This window comes from Pristis pectinata, chromosome 21, assembly GCF_009764475.1.
Source record: "Pristis pectinata isolate sPriPec2 chromosome 21, sPriPec2.1.pri, whole genome shotgun sequence".
Taxonomy (NCBI): Eukaryota; Metazoa; Chordata; class Chondrichthyes; order Rhinopristiformes; family Pristidae; genus Pristis; species Pristis pectinata.
In genome coordinates this window covers 1023282-1041294 of record NC_067425.1, presented here as the reverse complement: position 1 = coordinate 1041294, position 18013 = coordinate 1023282, and the positions used below count along the sequence as shown (strand labels likewise).

General features: G+C 44.7%; 1 protein-coding gene across 3 annotated transcripts in view; it reads right to left on the bottom strand.

The window, feature by feature from the left end:
• Positions 1-1211: 1211 nt before the first annotated feature.
• The window catches only part of zswim7 (zinc finger, SWIM-type containing 7), a 32243-nt gene continuing 15441 nt past the window's right edge, over positions 1212-18013 (bottom strand). For all 3 annotated transcript variants that reach the window (XM_052035742.1, XM_052035743.1, XM_052035744.1), the window contains 2 exons: positions 5219-5323; positions 1212-3350 (listed from right to left, as the gene is read on the bottom strand). In XM_052035742.1, the coding sequence (XP_051891702.1) occupies positions 3225-3350; positions 5219-5323 (231 nt within the window). In that variant the 3' untranslated portion in view covers positions 1212-3224. The remainder of the gene's footprint in view (positions 3351-5218; positions 5324-18013) is intronic.

The following is an 18013-nucleotide window of genomic DNA, read 5'->3' as shown; positions in this document are numbered from 1 at the left end:
GAACACACTGCCAGGGATGATGGTAGAGGCTGATACAATAGGGACATTTAAAAGACTCTTAGATAGCCACATGGATGTAAGAAAAATGGAGGGTTATGAGCTGTGTAGGAGAGAAAGGTTAGATTGATCGTGGAGTGGGTTTATATAGGTTGGCACAACATCGTGGGCCGAAGGGCCTGTACTGCTCTATGTTCTAAAACAAGTCAAAGCCCCAAGATCTATAACCAATAACCCCAGCAGTGCTGGCCCACCAGAAGGCGTGGGAGGAAAGCCCATTTGCATGTGGCAGTGGATTAAAACACAGAACAATGGTAACTAATTGTCCCATGACAACAGAAATCCCACTCCTTGTGTTTTCAAGGCCAGTCAGGCAGCAAATTTTGTTGAGGTGAGATCAGCGATGATCCTACTGAATGGTGGAGTAAATGCAGAGTTCAAGTGACCTACATTTGCTTCTATTTTTAGTGATTTTATCTGGTGAGAATTTAAAGTCCCACCCAGTACTGACGGCCGAATTAGCAGAAACATACGAAAAGAAACCTGAAACAAACTCGAGTGATAGGTTGTCTGTCAGCAGAGACAGCAAGGCCCAGGCATTACACTCACTTCCTGCCTGATGCTTGTAGGTACCAATGACTAAGTGATGAAATGTCACCTCTTGTACATGGTTTGACAACCACTAATGAAGGGAGACCAACACTGATCAGACTAAATGGTAGAGCATGAGCAGGAGAGATGGACAAAACCAGTAGGGAGACACAGGAAAGAGGGAGATGCAGATGGGGGGGGGGGGGGGGTGGGGGGTAGGTGGAAGATGAGGATAATGATGTTCCTAATAGCATAACCAGTGAATTCACATTAGAAAGCTGGTCAGGGAAGCCTGCAACTCACTGGAAAGTGTTGAGACTTTGATACAATTAACACTTGGTTAACAGTCACATGTTGAAGAAAAGCTGATTGGTGGAATAGAATCACTCATTAACTTGTCCTGTCTTCTGTCTTCAGAAGTGGTGACAAAGGACAGCCAAGATTCAAACTCTTCTACCTACAGCTGTGAACTCTTTTCTACTGTCTGCACACTGCTGCTTCAAAGAGACTTTTGTTTTAAGCAATCCAACAAAATGACTCACTCAAATGTTTCTTAATCAAGACATTGATCTGTGTGAATGGTACGCGACAAGTTTTTCACTGTATCTCAGTACACATGACAATAATAAACCAATTCCAATATTTATTTAAGTCAAGCAATTCAAACAACTGACCAGGAAAAATAATCAGAGACAAGATCAAGTCATTTGTTAACATATCGACTAATAAAGGAAAGCAGAGGATAGACCAGTTAAGAGTAAACACTGCTTAACTATCTTAATGGTATTGTTTGATGAGGCAAATGGGGTTGATGAAGGCAATGAAATTTACTTGGTGTATGTGGACTTTCAAAAGGTGTTTGATAAAACGATGAGGTCCAATTGTTGATGTCTAATTGTTTGTTGCTGTAAAAGGGAGTGTAACAGTGCTGATTGGAACTGGGCTGAGGAATAGGAAGTCAAGGGTATTCATAGAACATAGAACACTGCAGCACTGTACAGGCCCTTTGGCCCACGATGTTGTGCCAACATTTTATCCTGCTCTAAGATCTATCTAACCCTTCCCTCCCACATAGCCCTCCATTTCTCTATCATTCATGTGTCTATCTAAGAGTCTCTTAAATGTCCCTAATGTATCTGCCCCCACAACCTCTGCAGGCAGTGCATTCCACGCACCCACCACTCTGTGTAAAAATATCTTACCCCTGACATCCCCCTTATATCTTCCTCCAATCACCCTAAAATTATGTCCCCCCGTGTTAGCCATTGTTGCACTGGGAAAAAAATCTGACCGTCCACTCGATCTATGCCTCTTATCATCTTGTACACCTCTATCAAATCACCTCTCATCTTCCTTCTCTCCAAAGAGAAAAGCCCTAGCTCACTCAACCTATCCTCCTTAGACATGCTCTCCAATCCAGGCAGCAACCTGGTAAATCTCCTCTGCACCCTCACTAGAGAAGAGAAAAACAAACTGCTGGAGGGACTCAGTGGGTTCTGTCTCCGTGTTGATCAACAATTGGTTTTCAAGCTGGAGGAAGGCCTAGAATCATAGTTTCTAGTGATAGGAACTAGCACCAAATCTCTTATTCATAGATATTAGTGATTTGGTTGCATAAGGCACGATGTCAGAACTTTCATATGACAATATGTGTAAGTGTGGTAAGCAGTGAGAAGGTTAGTGACAGATGAAGAAGATAAATACACAGATACAAGGCAAATGAAATTTATTGCAGAAGAAAGAAAGTTGATACCTTTTGGCAGGAAGGATAACATAATACAATAGGTAAATTCTAAAGGCTGTGGGAACAGATTGCCCTGGATGAATTAGTGCACACATTTATGAAGCTGGTAGTTCAGGCAGACAAAGCAGATCCTGGGTACAAAGAACCATGTGAGGAAGTAATGTTGAACCTCTATAAAACTGCAGCCAAATCTGACCTGCAGGAAGAATGTGGTGGTTCCAGAGAGGGTGCAAGAACGATAGTTTAGAATGGTCCAAGGGTGAGGGGCTTCAGTCACATGGGTAAATTGAAGCTGAGGGTCATTCCTTTACAGAAGTTTGACAGCAGAAAGGTTTAATGGATGGAGCGGCCTCATTCTGCTCTTTAATGCCATAGCTGAGAATCAGGGTGCAGTCTAATCAGATCCTGCTACACACAGTCTGCCTTGGTAAGGCATTCAGGAGACTGGACAGTTAAGGAGTGAACTAAATTAGTCATTGAATATTGTGATGATAAGATGCGTTTCTATGCTGAGTTAACTTGTTAATGCACATACAAAACAGTGCAGCAAGGAACCTTGGAGCACCTTCTCATATCCTCAAGATTATTTCAATTGTTTTAAACAAAGGAATGGCGGGCAACAAGTCTCTGGTGCTCGTTAAACAAATATCACTAGGATTACTCCTCTGCTTGCTCCTGAACAGTGCCACAGGATCCTTTATTGGCCCAGGAATAAGGTTTCACCTTAAAGATCTCTTCCATAATAGTGTTGTGTTCCCCTACGGTAGTACTGAAATGTCACCCTAGATTAGATAGAGAAACACAGGGTTACCAGGATTTCCAGCGTTTGTTTCAGTGAATATCCTGGATTCAGTGTCAGACTGTAGGCTTGTATATCTTGCCCTGTTCTCTGTTACTCTGCGGTTTCAAGCTCCTTATCCTTTGCTTGTAATAGATTGGTGAGCTGTTGGTTGGAGACTCTCAGCTGGCGGTGCATTCCCATGGCTTGGCACAGATACACAGCAAGGAGATGTTTACACTGCAAAAAGCAGAGCAACGTCAAGAGCAGAGGGAAAGTCAACAAGGGAAACAGTGAAAGATCATTTCCTCCTCCTGTCAGTATACGGCATGACCCTTGCAGAAGAAATAACAACCCCATCCTCTGGTACTTTCCAAGTAAAAGATCCAGATACTGAAACACTATTTTGGACTAAATCTGTTTTTCAAAAGGCATATAAATTTGTCATTTTATAACATAAAAATCTGGAGCATGCATCCAGTTCCCTCAAGCCTGTTGTATCATTCAATATCATGGTTGTTTGTGCACCTAATCACATTCACAACTGATCCTCATAACCTGCAGAGAAGACACAAGAGATAGCAGATGCTGGAATCTGGAGCAACAAACAATCTGCTGGAGAAACTCAGTGGGTTGAACAGCATCTCTGGGAGGAAAGGAATTGTTGATATTTCAGGTTGAAACCCTGCATCAGGACTGAGAGTGGACAGGGGAGATGGCCAGTATAAAGAGAGGGGGAGTGGTGAGAAAGGGGTCCGAGGAGGGTGAAAGATGACAGGCAGGTTGTGCCAGATAAGGGAAGGGAGTAGGGGTAGAATTGGGAGACAGTGGCAGGTGAATAAAAGATGGGGGGGGGGGGGGGGTTGGTTGGGGTGGGGGGAGGAGAGACAGAGCACGAGAGAGAGAGAGAAATATATTGAAAAGCAGATGGAGTAAGGTGGGGGGACGGGAAATTGGAGACAGCTGCAACTGGTGCCTTGTATCCAAAAAAATCAGTCTCAGCCTGAAATATACTCAAAGATTGGGCATCAAAGACCCTTTAGGATAGAGAACTATAAGATTTACATGAAGGAACTTCTCATCATTCCTGCTCCTGAGACTCTGCTCTTGGTTCTGGACTCTCCTGCTTGAGGAAACATCATCAACCCACCAATCCCTCCCCGGAAGCTAAGTTTTTAAATGCTATGCGATGAAAAATTACTTATTTTGAGAGAAAATCATAAAATTGTAGCTGATCTTTGAGAACAGTGCAGAAATTGTACCCAGCAGTTACATGACAGTAACCAATGGACAGGTACAGGTGAAACAAAAACTCAGCTGGTTTGAGTCTGCAGGACTCCAAGGTTGTAAGACCTTACAAAACTAAGTATGCTGCTAATCACACACAACATGTCATTCTTCCATCTATTAAAATCGGAAACGATTAGAAGCATTGTTTGGAAGTAATCTAAACAGAGATTAAGCTGTAAATAAATTTTGGCACATGTATCTAAATATAACAGTCCAAAGCTATAAATTACTTTATGTATAGTTAAACAAAACATTCCACATGACTGACCTTCAGAAGCACATTCAGGCAATCATCCTGGCTCTAAGCACCCTCTGCCTCTTCCTGACTCACTCTGGTTTGGTTGCTAGGTTAACTGGCAACTGTAAATTGCCCCAGTATGTAGGGGAGTGGTAGAATCCAGGGGGAGTTGATGAGAATGTGTGGAGAATAAAATGGGATCAATGTAGGATTAGTGTAAATGGGATCGTTGATGGTTGGTGTGGACTTGATGAGCTGAAGGGCCTGTTTCCTGCTGGATCTCTCTGGCTCTGCTCATTTTACCCAATTCTTTGACTTTTGCCTCACTACTTTCCAATTTGTCCTTTTCTGAAACCTCTCAATGAAATGATTGAATCTGAGAAAGCCTTTGATTACAAGTTCCCTCTGATGAGCAGGAGACCAGAGTACCAGATCTCATTTTCCCACTGTGATTCATTGGTACACAGGCAATGCCTAGGAGATAGTATTCCAAATGGAATTGCACTGCAGCAGGAAAGCTTGGAGGACAAGGAACAGGAAGGAAAAGTGTCACTCTAACTGGTTGATCTTAAATTCTTACCAATATGTGGTCATTCCTTCGTAAGACTGAGTATGTGAAAGCTGCACACGAGCAGTAGAGGCAGGAGCTGAGGCAATAATATACCTGACCAGAGCTTCCTACAACCTAGATTGCAACAGAAATTAGCACAATTAAGGTGAATACAGCACAACAAAAGATGTTTGATGAGACCGGGAACGATTCTGATCTAGGTGATTCAGATCTGCGTTATCAAAGACAGAACATTTAATATTCTAACGTTGGGTTCAATTCAAACTTTCCATTGGTTGCACACTCAGTTCAATGCCCTTTCACCAGTGTGGAAATGGCACAACCCTTCTACCCACCGGTTGTACAACTGGCACACGTGCCTGACACTGGCTATGTAATAGCACATGCATCCCTGACATGCCCCTTCCTGCCATGCATGTAGGATAATGGCCAGGGACTTGGAGTGACAGTGTGTTAGTCACAGCCACTGTTGGGGGAGATATGGGGTGGACAGCCGATTGAAGCCAAACAATAAGGAAATGACTCAATGTGCACTGCACCAACCTTAAGCTTTTTACAGATTAGTGCTTTATAATGTCTGTGAAGAAACAACTGGAGACTTTTGGGCATTAATGGAGAAATGAATGCTCAGGGACTACATTTGCAAAATCTCAGAATTTCCAATAAAATTCAACTGCAACATTTATGTTTCCATCCCTGTGAATCCTTCCTTTGACAAAGATAAACCATTTATTTCCTGAGTTATCATGGGGAGGCTGGCTTCAGTGCTCCTGTTACAAGTTGTGGCATTACTCTGACACAGATCAAGTTTCATTGCAAGGAAAGAGCTTTACTCTTCATCTAACCTGTACTATATTTACTCTGGGAGTGCTGATGGGATGATGGAGAGGGAGTTTCACTCTGTATCTAAGCCTTGCGGTCTCTTCCCTGGGAACATTTACCAAGAGGTTTTGGGTGACACAGTAGGTAGTGCCACTGCCACTGCACTACAGACCCCAGTTCAATCCTGATCTCGGATGATATCTGTGTGGTGTTCGTACGTTCTCACTATGACTACGTGGGTTTCCCCTGGGTGCTCTGGTTTCCTCCCACATCACAAAGACATGCAGGTTGGTAGTTAAATGGCCCCTGTAAATTGTCCCTAGTGTGTAGATGAGGGATAAGGTCTGGGGGGAGTTGATGGGAATGCGGGGAGAATAACAAAAATGGGATTAATTAAGATTAATGTAAATGGTAGTTGATGTCACATGGACTCGGTTGAAGGGTCTGTTTCTGTGCTGTACCTCGCTATAATGGTCTTCTTAATTAAGGAATTACAAATTAGGAGTAGACCACTCGGCCCCTCTGACCTGCCCTGCCATTTAATAAGATGATGGTTGATCAGACTGAAACCTTAATTCCATACTCCTGTTTATGCACAGTAACCTTTCACTCCCTTGATTAGAGAATCTCTCGATCTCTGCCTTATAAATATTCAAAGGCTCTGCTTCCCACCACGCTCAGGAAGAACAATCCAGACTCTCTAAGAAAACTCTCCCCCAGCTGTGTCTTGAATAGGCAGCCCCCTAATTTTAATCAGTTACCCCTACTTCAAGTTCTCCCACAAGAAGAAACATTTTCTCTGCATCCACCAAGTTAGGATCCTGAGGACCTTGTGTTTTAGTCATAATCACCACAGTTGGGGACAGTAATGAGTGGAGAACCACCTGGGGACAAGAGCACAGGATGCAACAACAACATCTGGGATGTAGTTGAGCTTACCCAGCTCACCAAGACATGTGGCAGAGAATCCCAATTCAGAAAGTTATGCACGGCAGGGGGCAGACCCTGGTAAGCAGGGTCAGTTAGGACAATGCTCTGAAACTGTGGGGAGGGGTGTTGAGAGTGAAATAAGCCCATGGTGTAAATAACAGACTGGAATTTATGTACGTTAAAGTTTTTTTTAGATAAAGTTAAAGGAATTTAGGTAATCTATAGCAGGAGAGTCTGGCATGCTGCTCCTGTGCTATGTGGGAAATCAGGGACACTGCACTCCCACTGTAAATGAAAATCAAAAGAACTGGACATACTGGAAATCTGGAATAAAAATAATAGAAAATGTGAGAAATACTCAGCAGGTCAGGCAGCATCTGTGGGGAGGGAAGCTGACCTGCTGAGGGTTTCCAGCATTTTCTGTTTCTATGACACTTCCACTGTCTCTGGTGACCACGTATGCAGGAAGTGTTTTCAGCTGCATCTACTGGTTAACCTGGTTATGGAATGGGAGCTGTGGGCAGGTTTACTGTGGGCCATCTGCAATGCTGAGAGTGCACATTTAGTGAGGTGTGCACACCACAGGTAAAGACTGCACTGGCAGGCAGAGTAAAAGACTGCAGGTCATGCAGGGATCCCCAGTGGCCGTCCCCCTCTCCAGCAAGTATACTGCTTTGGATACTGAAGGGAGATGCTCTTAATAGGAGAGCAGCAGTAGTCATGTTCATGGCACACAAGGGATGGGGTCTACGGTGACAGGGGATTCAATCATATGGCAACAGGCTTTTCTGCAGTTGCAAAAGGAGATCACCTAAATGGAGAGTCTGTAAATGTGGGAACTTCAGAGAGATCTAGGTGTTCTAGTGCATGAATCACAAAAAGTTAGAAGGCAGGTGCAGCAAGTAGTTAAGGTGGCACATGGTTCGTTTCGGCGAACTTTGGAGCAGCGAAGTGTTTTTTTCCCTCTAATCGGGAATAGTGGGGCAAGACTACACAGGCGTGTGATGTCAGCAGGTAGTGCGCAAGCCGTTTAAAAAGAAGACCGCCATATCCAGTGGGCAGCGTCGGAGCAGCCAGCGGAGTGAGAGGTAGCAGAGTGATTGGGCTTTGGCTCAACGGGCTTGGGTGGGATCCACTTATCTATCATTCTCTTTGGTATCAAGAGGCGGAGGCCATCTGCAACAACGCTGGTGAGTAGCTGGTAAGTAAAGGTAAGGTTTACTGTTATAATTATAAATTTTTAAGTAGACTACAGCTATGTAGGGGAGAAAAAATAGTTCAGATGGAGGGCATGGTGATATGCTGCAGCTGCATGATGTGGGAGCTAGTGGACCCTGCTGTGGTGCATGGTGACCACATCTGCAGTAAGTGCATGAGGCTGGAGGAACTTTGGCTCAGAATTGATGAGCTGGAGTCGCAGCTTCAAACACTGTGAAGCATCAGGGAGGGAGGGAGATATGTAGATGCTGTGCATCAGGAGGCAGTCGCCCCACTTAGAGCAGGTACTTCTAGGGTACAGGAGACAGAGAGATGGGTGACTGTCAGGGGAGAGAAAGAGAAGGGGAACAGGCAGACAGTGCAGAGGACCCTGGAGTTCCCCTCAAAAACAGGTATTCCACTTTGGATGCTGTGAGGGGGATGACCTACAGGGATCAAGCAGCAGAAACCAGGTCTCTGGCACTGGGACTGGTCCTGCTGCTCAGAAGGGAAGGGAGGAGAAGAGGAGGGCAATAGTGATAGGGGACTTGATAGTCAGGGGAACAGACAGGAGGTTCTTTGGACGTGAGCAAGAATCCCAGATGGTATGTTGCCTCCCAGGTGCCAGGGTCTGGGATGACTCTGATTGGGTACACAGCGTTCTTGAGCGGGAGGGAAAGCAGCCAGAAGTCGTGGTACATGTTGGTACCAACGACGTAGGTAGAAAGAGGGATGTGGTCCTGCAGAGCGAGTTTAGGGAGCTAGGCAGAAGGCTGAAGAACAGGACCTCAAGCGTAGCAATCTCAGGATTGCTGCCAGTGCCACGTGATAGAGAAGGTAAGAATAGGAGGAGATGGCAGATGAATGTGTGGCTGAGGAGTTGGTGCAGGGGGCAAGGTTTTAGATTTTTGGATCATTGGGATCTCTTCTGGGGAAGGTGGGACCTATACAGAATGGATGGGTTACACCTAAACTCGAGGGGGACCAATATCCTTGCAGGCAGGTTTGCTAGCATGGTTTGGGAGGGTTTAAACTAGTTTGCGAGGGGGATGGGAACTGGAGGGGTAGGTCAGTGGAAGAAGTGCATGGAGTAAAGTCAGATCTAACATATAGAGAGGCCTTGAGGAAGGAGAAGCAGAGTATAGGGTATAAAAGTAGAAAGGTGGATGGGCTAAAGTGCATTTACTTAAATGCAAGAAGTATCAGGAATAAGGGTGATGAACTGAGAGCTTGGATAAATATGTGGAAATATGATATTGTGGCTCTTGCGGAGACTTGGCTGTCACTAGGGTAGGAATGGATACTGAATATTCCTGGATTTCAGTGTTTTAAAAGGGATGGGGGGTGGGCGTTACTGGTCAGGGATACTATTACAGCTGCAGGAAGGGTGGATAATGTAGAAGGATCCTCTCTAGAGTCAGTATAGAAGTTAGGAACAAGAAAGGAGCAGTTACTCTACTGGGAGTATTCTATAGGCCCCCCAGTAGCAGCAAGGATACTGAGAAGCAGATTGGGAGACAGATTTTGTAAAGGTGCAATAACAGGGTTGTTATCATGGGAGACTTCAACTTCCCAAATATTGATTGGCACCTGCTTAGTACCAAAGGTTTAGATGGGGCAGAGTTTGTTAAGTGTGTCCAGGACGGATTCCTGTCACAGTATGTTGACAGGCCGACTAGAAGGAATGCCATATTAGATCTAGTATTAGGTAATGAACCAGGTCAGGTGACAGATCTCTCAGTGGGTGAGTATTTGGGGGACAGTGACCAATGCTCCCTAACCTTTAGCATTGTCATGGACAAGGATAGGAGCAAAGAGGACAGGAAGATATTTAACTGGGGAAGGGCAAATTATGAGGCTATAAGGCTAGAACTTGCGAGTGTAAATTGGGATGACATTTTTGAAGGGAAATGTACTATGGAGATGTGGTTGTTGTTCAGGGATCTCTTGCAGAATGTTAGGGTTTGTCCCGGTGAGGCAGAGGAAGAATGGCAGGGTGAAGGAACCATGGGTGACAAGACAGGTGGAACAACTAGTTAGGAGGAAGAAGGCAGCGTACATAATGTTTAGGAAGCAAGGATCAGATAGGTCTCTTGAGGAATATTGGTTAGCAAGGAAGGAACTTAAGAAGGGGCTGAGGAGAGCAAGAAAGGGACATGAAAAGGCTTTGGCGAGTAGGGTTAAGGAAAATCCCAAGGCTTTTTTCACTTATGTGAAGAACAGAAGGATGATGAGAGTAAAGGTAGGACTGATTAGAGACAAAGGTGGGAAGATGTGCCTGGAAGCTGTGAATGTGGGTGAGGTCCTCAATGAATACTTCTCTTCAGTATTCACCAAGGAGAGGGGTCTTGATGGCGCTGAGGACAGTGTTGGTAAGGTTAATGTTCTGGAGCATGTAGATATCGAGAGGGAGGATGTGTTGGAGCTGTTAGAAGATATTAGGACAGATAAGTCCCCGGGGCCTGATGCTCCGCGAGGTTAGGGAGGAGATTGCTGAACCGTTGGCTAGGATCTTTCCACGGGAATGGTAGTAGGGATAGTCCAGGGAATTATAGACCAGTGAGCCTCATGTCAGTGGTGGGCAAGCTGTTGGAAAGGATTCTTATAGATAGGATCTATGGGCATTTAGAGAATCATGGTCTGATCAGGGACAGCCAGCATGGCTTTGTGAAGGGCAGATCATGTCTCACAAGCCTGATAGGGTTCTTTGAGGAGGTGACCAGGCAGATTGATGAGGGTAGTGCAGTAGATGTGGTCTACATGGATTTTAGTAAGGCATTTGACAAGGTTCCACATGGTAGGCTTCTTCAGAAGGTCAGAGGGCATGGGATCCAGGGAGGCTTAGCCGTGTGGATTCAGAATTGGCTTGCCTGTAGGAAGCAGAGGGTTGTGGTGGAGGGAGTGCATTCAGATTGGAGGGCTGTGACTAGTGGTGTCCCACAAGGATCGGTTCTGGGACCTCTACTTTTCATGATTTTTATTAATGACTTGGATGAGGGGGTAGAAGGGTGGGTTGGCAAGTTTGCAGATGACACAAAGGTTAGTGGTGTGGATAGTGTGGAGGACTGTCGAAGATTGCAGAGGGACATTGATAGGATGCAGGGCTGGGCTGAGAAGTAGCAGATGGAGTTCAATCCGGAGAAGTGTGAGGTGGTACACTTTGGAAGGACAAATTCCAAGGCGGAGTACAAAGTTAATGGCAGGATTCTGCGGAGTGTGGAGGAGCAGAGGGATCTGGGGGTTCATATCCACAGATCCCTGACAGTTGCCACACAGGCGGATAGGGTAGTTAAGATAGCTCATGGGATGTTAGCATAAGTCGTGGGATAGAGTTTAAGAGCCGCGAGGTCATGATGCAGCTTTACAAAACTCTGGTTAGACCACACTTGGAGTAGTGTGTCCAGTTCTGGTCGCCTCATTATAGGAAGGATGTGGAAGCGTTGGAAAAGGTGCAGAGGAGATTTACCAGGATGCTGCCTGGTTTAATGAGTATGGATTATGAGGAGAGACTAAGGGAGCTGGGGCTTTACTCATTGGAGAGGAGGAGGATGATGGGGGGACATGATAGAGGTGTACAAAATATTAAGAGAAATAGATAGAGTGGACAGCCAGCGCCTCTTTCCCAGGGCACCAATGCTCAATACAAGAGGGCATGGCTTTAAGGTAACGGGTGGGAAGTTCAAGGGAGATATCAGAGGGAGGTTTTTCACCCAGAGAGTGGTTGGTGCATAGAATGCGCTGCCTGGGGTGGTGGTGGAGGCTGATATGTTGGTCAAATTCAAGAGATTACTAGATAAGCATATGGAGGAATTTAAAATAGAGGGATATGTGGGAGGAAGGGGTTAGATAGTCTTAGGCAAGGTTTAAAGGTCGGCACAACATTGTGGGCCGAAGGGCCAGTATTGTGTTGTACTGTTCTATGATTCTATATTGGCCTTTACTGTGAAAGGGCTGGAGTTTACAAATAGGTAAGTTTAGATACAGTTGTACAGGGTGTTGGCGAGGCCTGGAATACTACGCATAGTTTAGGTCTCCTTACCCAAGAAAGAATAGAGCAGTACTGGGGAAGTCCAAATGATATTCACTTGGTTAATTCCTGGCATGAAAGGATTGTCCTATCAAGAGAGGCTAGACAGGTTGGGTGTATTCTTTGGAGTTTAGCAGAATAAGGGGTCATCTTATAGAAACATGCAAGATTGTAAGGGCACATTAGGGATGACGGTGAGATGTTTGCACAAGCGACAGTGTTTCAACCGAGGGGCTATAGTTCCAAGAGGCTGACCGTTTAAAACCTTACAGAGGGGAATGAATCTCTGGATTTCTCTACCTCAGAGTTGTGAAGGCTGGATCATTAGAAGTATTTAAAGTGGAGGGAGATATCTTTTTGATGGATGGGGGGAGGGGATTGAGGGCTGTGGAGAAATGGCTGAGGAGAAGATGAGCCATGATTATACTGAATGGCAGGGCAGGCTTGAGGGACCTGGTGGTCTGTTCCTATTTTCTTGTATTTCACAACGGACGCTTCCGCCTGCTGCCCCCCCTCACCAGTACCAGGGGCAAGGCTGTCTCAGAACAACAGCAAGGCATTTTGATGAGGTTGGGGGAAGGAGGGGAGGAGTGTGGTTGAAATGCACATTGGCACCGATGATGTAGGTTTAATTGAAAGGGATGAGGTTCTGCAAGCTGAATGGAAATGTTCAGGAAATAAATTGAAAAGTAGAACTTCAAAGGTCAAAATTTCAGGATTACCACATGCTAACAAAAATAGAAGTAGGAAGATGAAAACTTGGCTTGAGAGATGGTGTAGTGACGAGCGACTCAGATTCCTGGGACATTGGGACCTGCACAAACTGGACAGATTATACCTGGGCAGCATCAGGAGCAATCATCTCGGTGGGAGAAGAGGTTGGTATGGGGTGGTGTTTGTAGTGCAGTCAGGAAGGGTTAAAGCTAGAACGTAGGGGGAGAGGAGCAAGCAGAGACAGAGCAAGCGGAAACAAAGAAAGACAGAAATGGAAGTGGAAGATGGAATTAACAAGAGGTCATAGCTCAACAAAAAGAGGACTAATAATAAAAAAAAAGTCTAAAGGCATTGTGCCTTAATACATGGAGCATTTGCAGTAAGGCAGGTGAATTAACAGTGCAGATAGATATAAAGGGTTATGATATGGCTGCAAGGTGACAAGGATGGGAAATGAACATCCAGGAATATTCAATATTTAGGAAGGCAGGCAAATAAGGAGGTGGAGTGTTGTTGGTAAAGGAGGAGATCAATGTGATGGTGGGGAAGGGAATTGGTTCTGTCTGCAGAACTTGCACAGGTACAGCTAAGAAACACAAGGGACAGGAAATGTCGGTGAGGGTTGTACATAGGCTGCCAATTAGTGGTGGTGATATGGGGATGGAATTAAACAGGAAGTAAGAGTGTAACCATGTCCGTAACCACAACCTGCATCTTCCCGTTGCAGTCACTTCAACTCCCCCTCCCACACTATCACTGATATGACAGTCCTCGGCCTCCTCCACTACAAGGAGAATTCTAAGTGCAAACTAGAGAAACAGCACCTCATTTTCTGTCTTGGAACCTTGCAGCCTAACAGCATGAATATTGAATTCTCCCACTTTAGGTAATTTCCCCACCGCCCACACCTCCCCCCCCACCAACACGCTTCTTCTCTTCTTCCCTTTCCTAGCCTTTTTGTCTCTCTCTTCTTACCTTTTACCCATCTCCCAGTGGATCTGCTCTCCCCTCCTCCCCATCACTATCTCTTGCATCTACCTATCACGACCTTTTGCCCACCCACCCCTCCCCTTTTGTCCACCTATCACTGCTCTGCTTTTCCCTCCTATATACTGGGCTTCACCTTTTCCCACCTTCTGTCCTGAAGAAGGGTCCTGACCTGAACCACTGACCGCCTGCTTTTCTCCACAGATGCTGCCTGGCCCGCTGAGTTCCTCCAGCATCATTGTGTCTTTCATCTAGATTCCAGCATCTGCAGTCCTTTGTTTCTCTTCAGAAGTTAGAGACTCATGCAAAAAGGGTACAACTGTAATTGTGGGTGACTTGAGATCAACGATGACTTGCTTACACTTGGGTTTCTGGGTTCTGAAATGGCTAATGTGGGCACTGCATACTTTTGTATAGATGGGGCAGGAGGAGGGTTAGTGTGCAAGGTGATGCTCTACTTCTGCTGCTCATGCAGGGTTTCTGTGTGCTCCTGACATATGGACACAAGGTTCTCAATACCATCAGAAAGGCTGCTTTTCCAGTGAGGATACTGCCTTTCTACAGTTTGGAACAGAATGACTGCTTTGGAAGTCTGGCAATAACCATGCCCAACACAACCAATGGAGAGCTGTTCAATGCAAATATGAAGTATGAAAATAAACTTTGTAGAAACACAGAATCCTAAGCACAGAAGCATGCCCTCTCGGCTCACCTCGTCCATGCCGACAATGATGCCCATCTGTGCCAATCCCATTTGTCTGCATTAGGACCATGTTCCTCTACACCTTTCCTATCCCTGTCCAAATGCCTTATAAATGTATCACCACTTCCTCTGGCAGATATTCACCACCCTTTATCTGAAAAACTTACCCCTCAGGTCACCTTTAAATTTCTCCCCTCTCACCTTAAACTTGTGCCCTCTAGTTCTAGACTTCCCTGGAAAATAGACTCTGATTATCCTATTTATACCCTTCTTCGATTGTGTCTTTTTGCAGTAAGGTCCTGTTTTTGCACAGTTTTTTTTAAACTGTATGGTATAATTTATGTATAATTTATATTGTGTTGCCCGTACCTATGTGCCTGTGATGCAGCTGCAAGTTCTTCATTGTACTGTACCTCACCGCACTTGGACACATGACAATAAACTCCACATGACAATAAACTCCACTTGACTCAGAATTTTACAAACCTCTACAAGGTCACCCCTCAGCCTCTTAGGTTCCAGAGGGAAAAAAAACAGTTGATCCAATCTCTCCTCATAACTACAGCCCTCCATCCCAGGCAACATCTGGTAAATCTCTTCTGCACTCTCTCTGTTGCTACCACAACCTTCCTGTAGTGTGGTGACCAGAACTGCACACAATACTCCAAGGGCAGTTTAACCAATGTTTTGTACAGCAGCAATAGGATATCCTAACTCTAATTATGAGGGGTATAAATAGTGTAGGTAGTCACAGTCCTTTCTCAGGGTAGGGGAGTCCAAAACTAAAGGGCAAAAGTTTTAGGTGAGAGGGGAAAGATTTAAATAGGATCTGATGGGCAGGTTTTTCCACACAAAGGGTGGTATGTGGAACGAGCTGCCAGAGGAAGTGGTAGAAGTGGGTACAATTACATTTCAAAGACATTTGGAGTGTTACATGGATAGGGAAGGTTTAGAGGCATATGGGCTAAATGCTGGCAAATGGGATTAGCTTAGCTAGGCACCTTGGTCAGCATAGATAAGTTGGACGGAAGGGCCTGTTTCTGTGCTGTGTGGCTCCAGGAATCTTGTACTCAATGCCTCGGCCTACGAAGTCAAGCATACCAAATCTGCCTTCACTATCCTATCCATCTGTATCGCCATTTTCAGGGAGCTATGGACTTGCACCCCAAGGTCCCTCTATACATCAATGCTCCTGAGGTCTCTGACATTTACTCTGTATCTTACCAGAATCTGACTGTCGTAATTAAATTTCATCTGCCACTGCTTCCCCAAACTTGCTAATCAGACCACTTACATTCTCATCCAAGTCATTTATATATATCACAAACACCAAACAAGATCCCAACACCGATCTCTGTGGTACATCACATTACAGTCTTCCAGTCAGACAAACACCCATCCACCACTACACTCTGCCTCCTATCCAATCCAATTTTGGATCCAGTTTGCCAACACACGTCAGATTCTTTGTATTTTAAACTTCTGGAACAGCCTACTATTCTTGTCAAATGTCTTACTATGTCTACTGCACTGCCTTCATCAATTTTCTTGGTTACCTGCTCAAAAAACTCAACTAGATTTGAGAGACATGATCTCCTCTGCACAAAACCATGCTGACTCGTCCTAATCAGTCCCTGTTTTTCCAACTGAGCAGAAATCCTGTCCCTCAATCCTCCCAACCACATGGAGGGAACACAAGAACTGACGGTAAAAGCTTCAATAAACACTCAAAGAGAAAAAAGGTTAGTGACTTCAAATATTGGCACCCTACAGTAAAAAACAGAGGAATCACAACTGGGAACAGAACAGCAAAACAACTAAATACATACTTTGGGTCTACCTTCACACAGAGGGCACAAGTAACCTCCCAGATACATGAGGGAACCTAGGGTCAAATGAGAGGGTGGAACTGCAGACAACCTCGGTGTCCTCCCCCAAGCCAACATCCCCAGCACCGCGGCCCTGGTTACTCTCAGTCGAATTTAATCCACACATAGATTGTTCAGACCTCATTAGCTATAATGCAGTGGGGCAGGGTGGAAGTTGTCACGGAGGGTGTATGTGATGGTTTTTAAAGCTAATATGTTGAGCAAGCAACTGAAGAACAGGCTCACCTAGATTGGGTACCATGTCACATGAAAATAATAATTAACAATCATGTTATGTGTGGTCCCTTCAGGAAGAGCGACATAAGATGAGAAAATTCTTCAGTCAGATGCAGAAGGAGGGAGTGGAATCAGAAACAGAAGTCCTGAGTTTGAACAAAGGAAACCACAAAGGACAATAGATTGGAGAATCTTTACTAAACGATTGACAGTAGACAGGCAATGGATAATATTTAAAGGATGTATAATGAATTACAACAATTACTCATTTCTATCATGCACACAAAATTAGTCAAGAAATATGGCTCAATTGTGGCTTATGAAGGAAATCAGGGTTAGTGTTCCCTAATTAGGGACAGTCTCCGAGGAGGACACGTATAAAATTGCCAGGAAAAGCTGCAGGCCCGAGTCTTAAGAGCAAAGGAAAACAAAACTATTGATCAATAGGGGGAAGACGAAGTATGTCAATCAGCTTGTAGTGAACATAAAAATTGATTGTAAAAGCTTCTGTAAATATGCAAAGAGAAGAAAAATTAGTGAAAACAAACCTAGCCCTCCACAGTTGGAAACAGGACAAAATTATTTGGGAACAAAGAAATGGCAGAACAATTAATACTAAAGATCTGTCTTGACAAAGGAGGATATAAACAACCTCCCGGATACATCAGGGAATCAAGGGTGTAGAGAGTGGGAAGCACTGAAGGAAACCACTATTAGTAAAGAAATAGCATTAGAGAAGTTACGGGACCAAAGGCTGAAAAATCCCCAGGACCTGATAACCCACACTGCAGAATACCAAAGGATGTGGCCCTGGAGATAATGGATGTTTTGGTGATCGCCTTCCAGAGTTGTTTAGACTCTGGAGCAGTTTCTCCAGACTGGAGAGTGGCAAATGTAACTGCACTATTTAACAAAAAAGGGAGAGTAAAGCGGCAACTTACAGACCAGTAAGCTTAACATCAGTAGTGGGGAAATGTCTCAGGATATGTGGTATGCCATTTAGAACCATGATCGGGGAACTCTCTTCAGAAGGCAGTGAATCTGTGGAATTCTCAACCACAGAAAGGCAGTGGAGGCCAAGTCATTAAATGTATTCACAAAGGAGGTAGATGTATTTCATAACAATAAGGCATCAACGGATATGGGTAGGAGACAGGAACAGGGCAATGAAGCAGATGATCAGCCATGATTGTGTTGAAAGGTAAAAGGACAAAATGGCTTACACCTTTTTTTATGTTTATACCTCTCCTCCTCAACTGCAGCAATACAAGCCGAGCCTGTCCAACTTTTCCTTGTAAGACACCTGCCCATTCCAATAT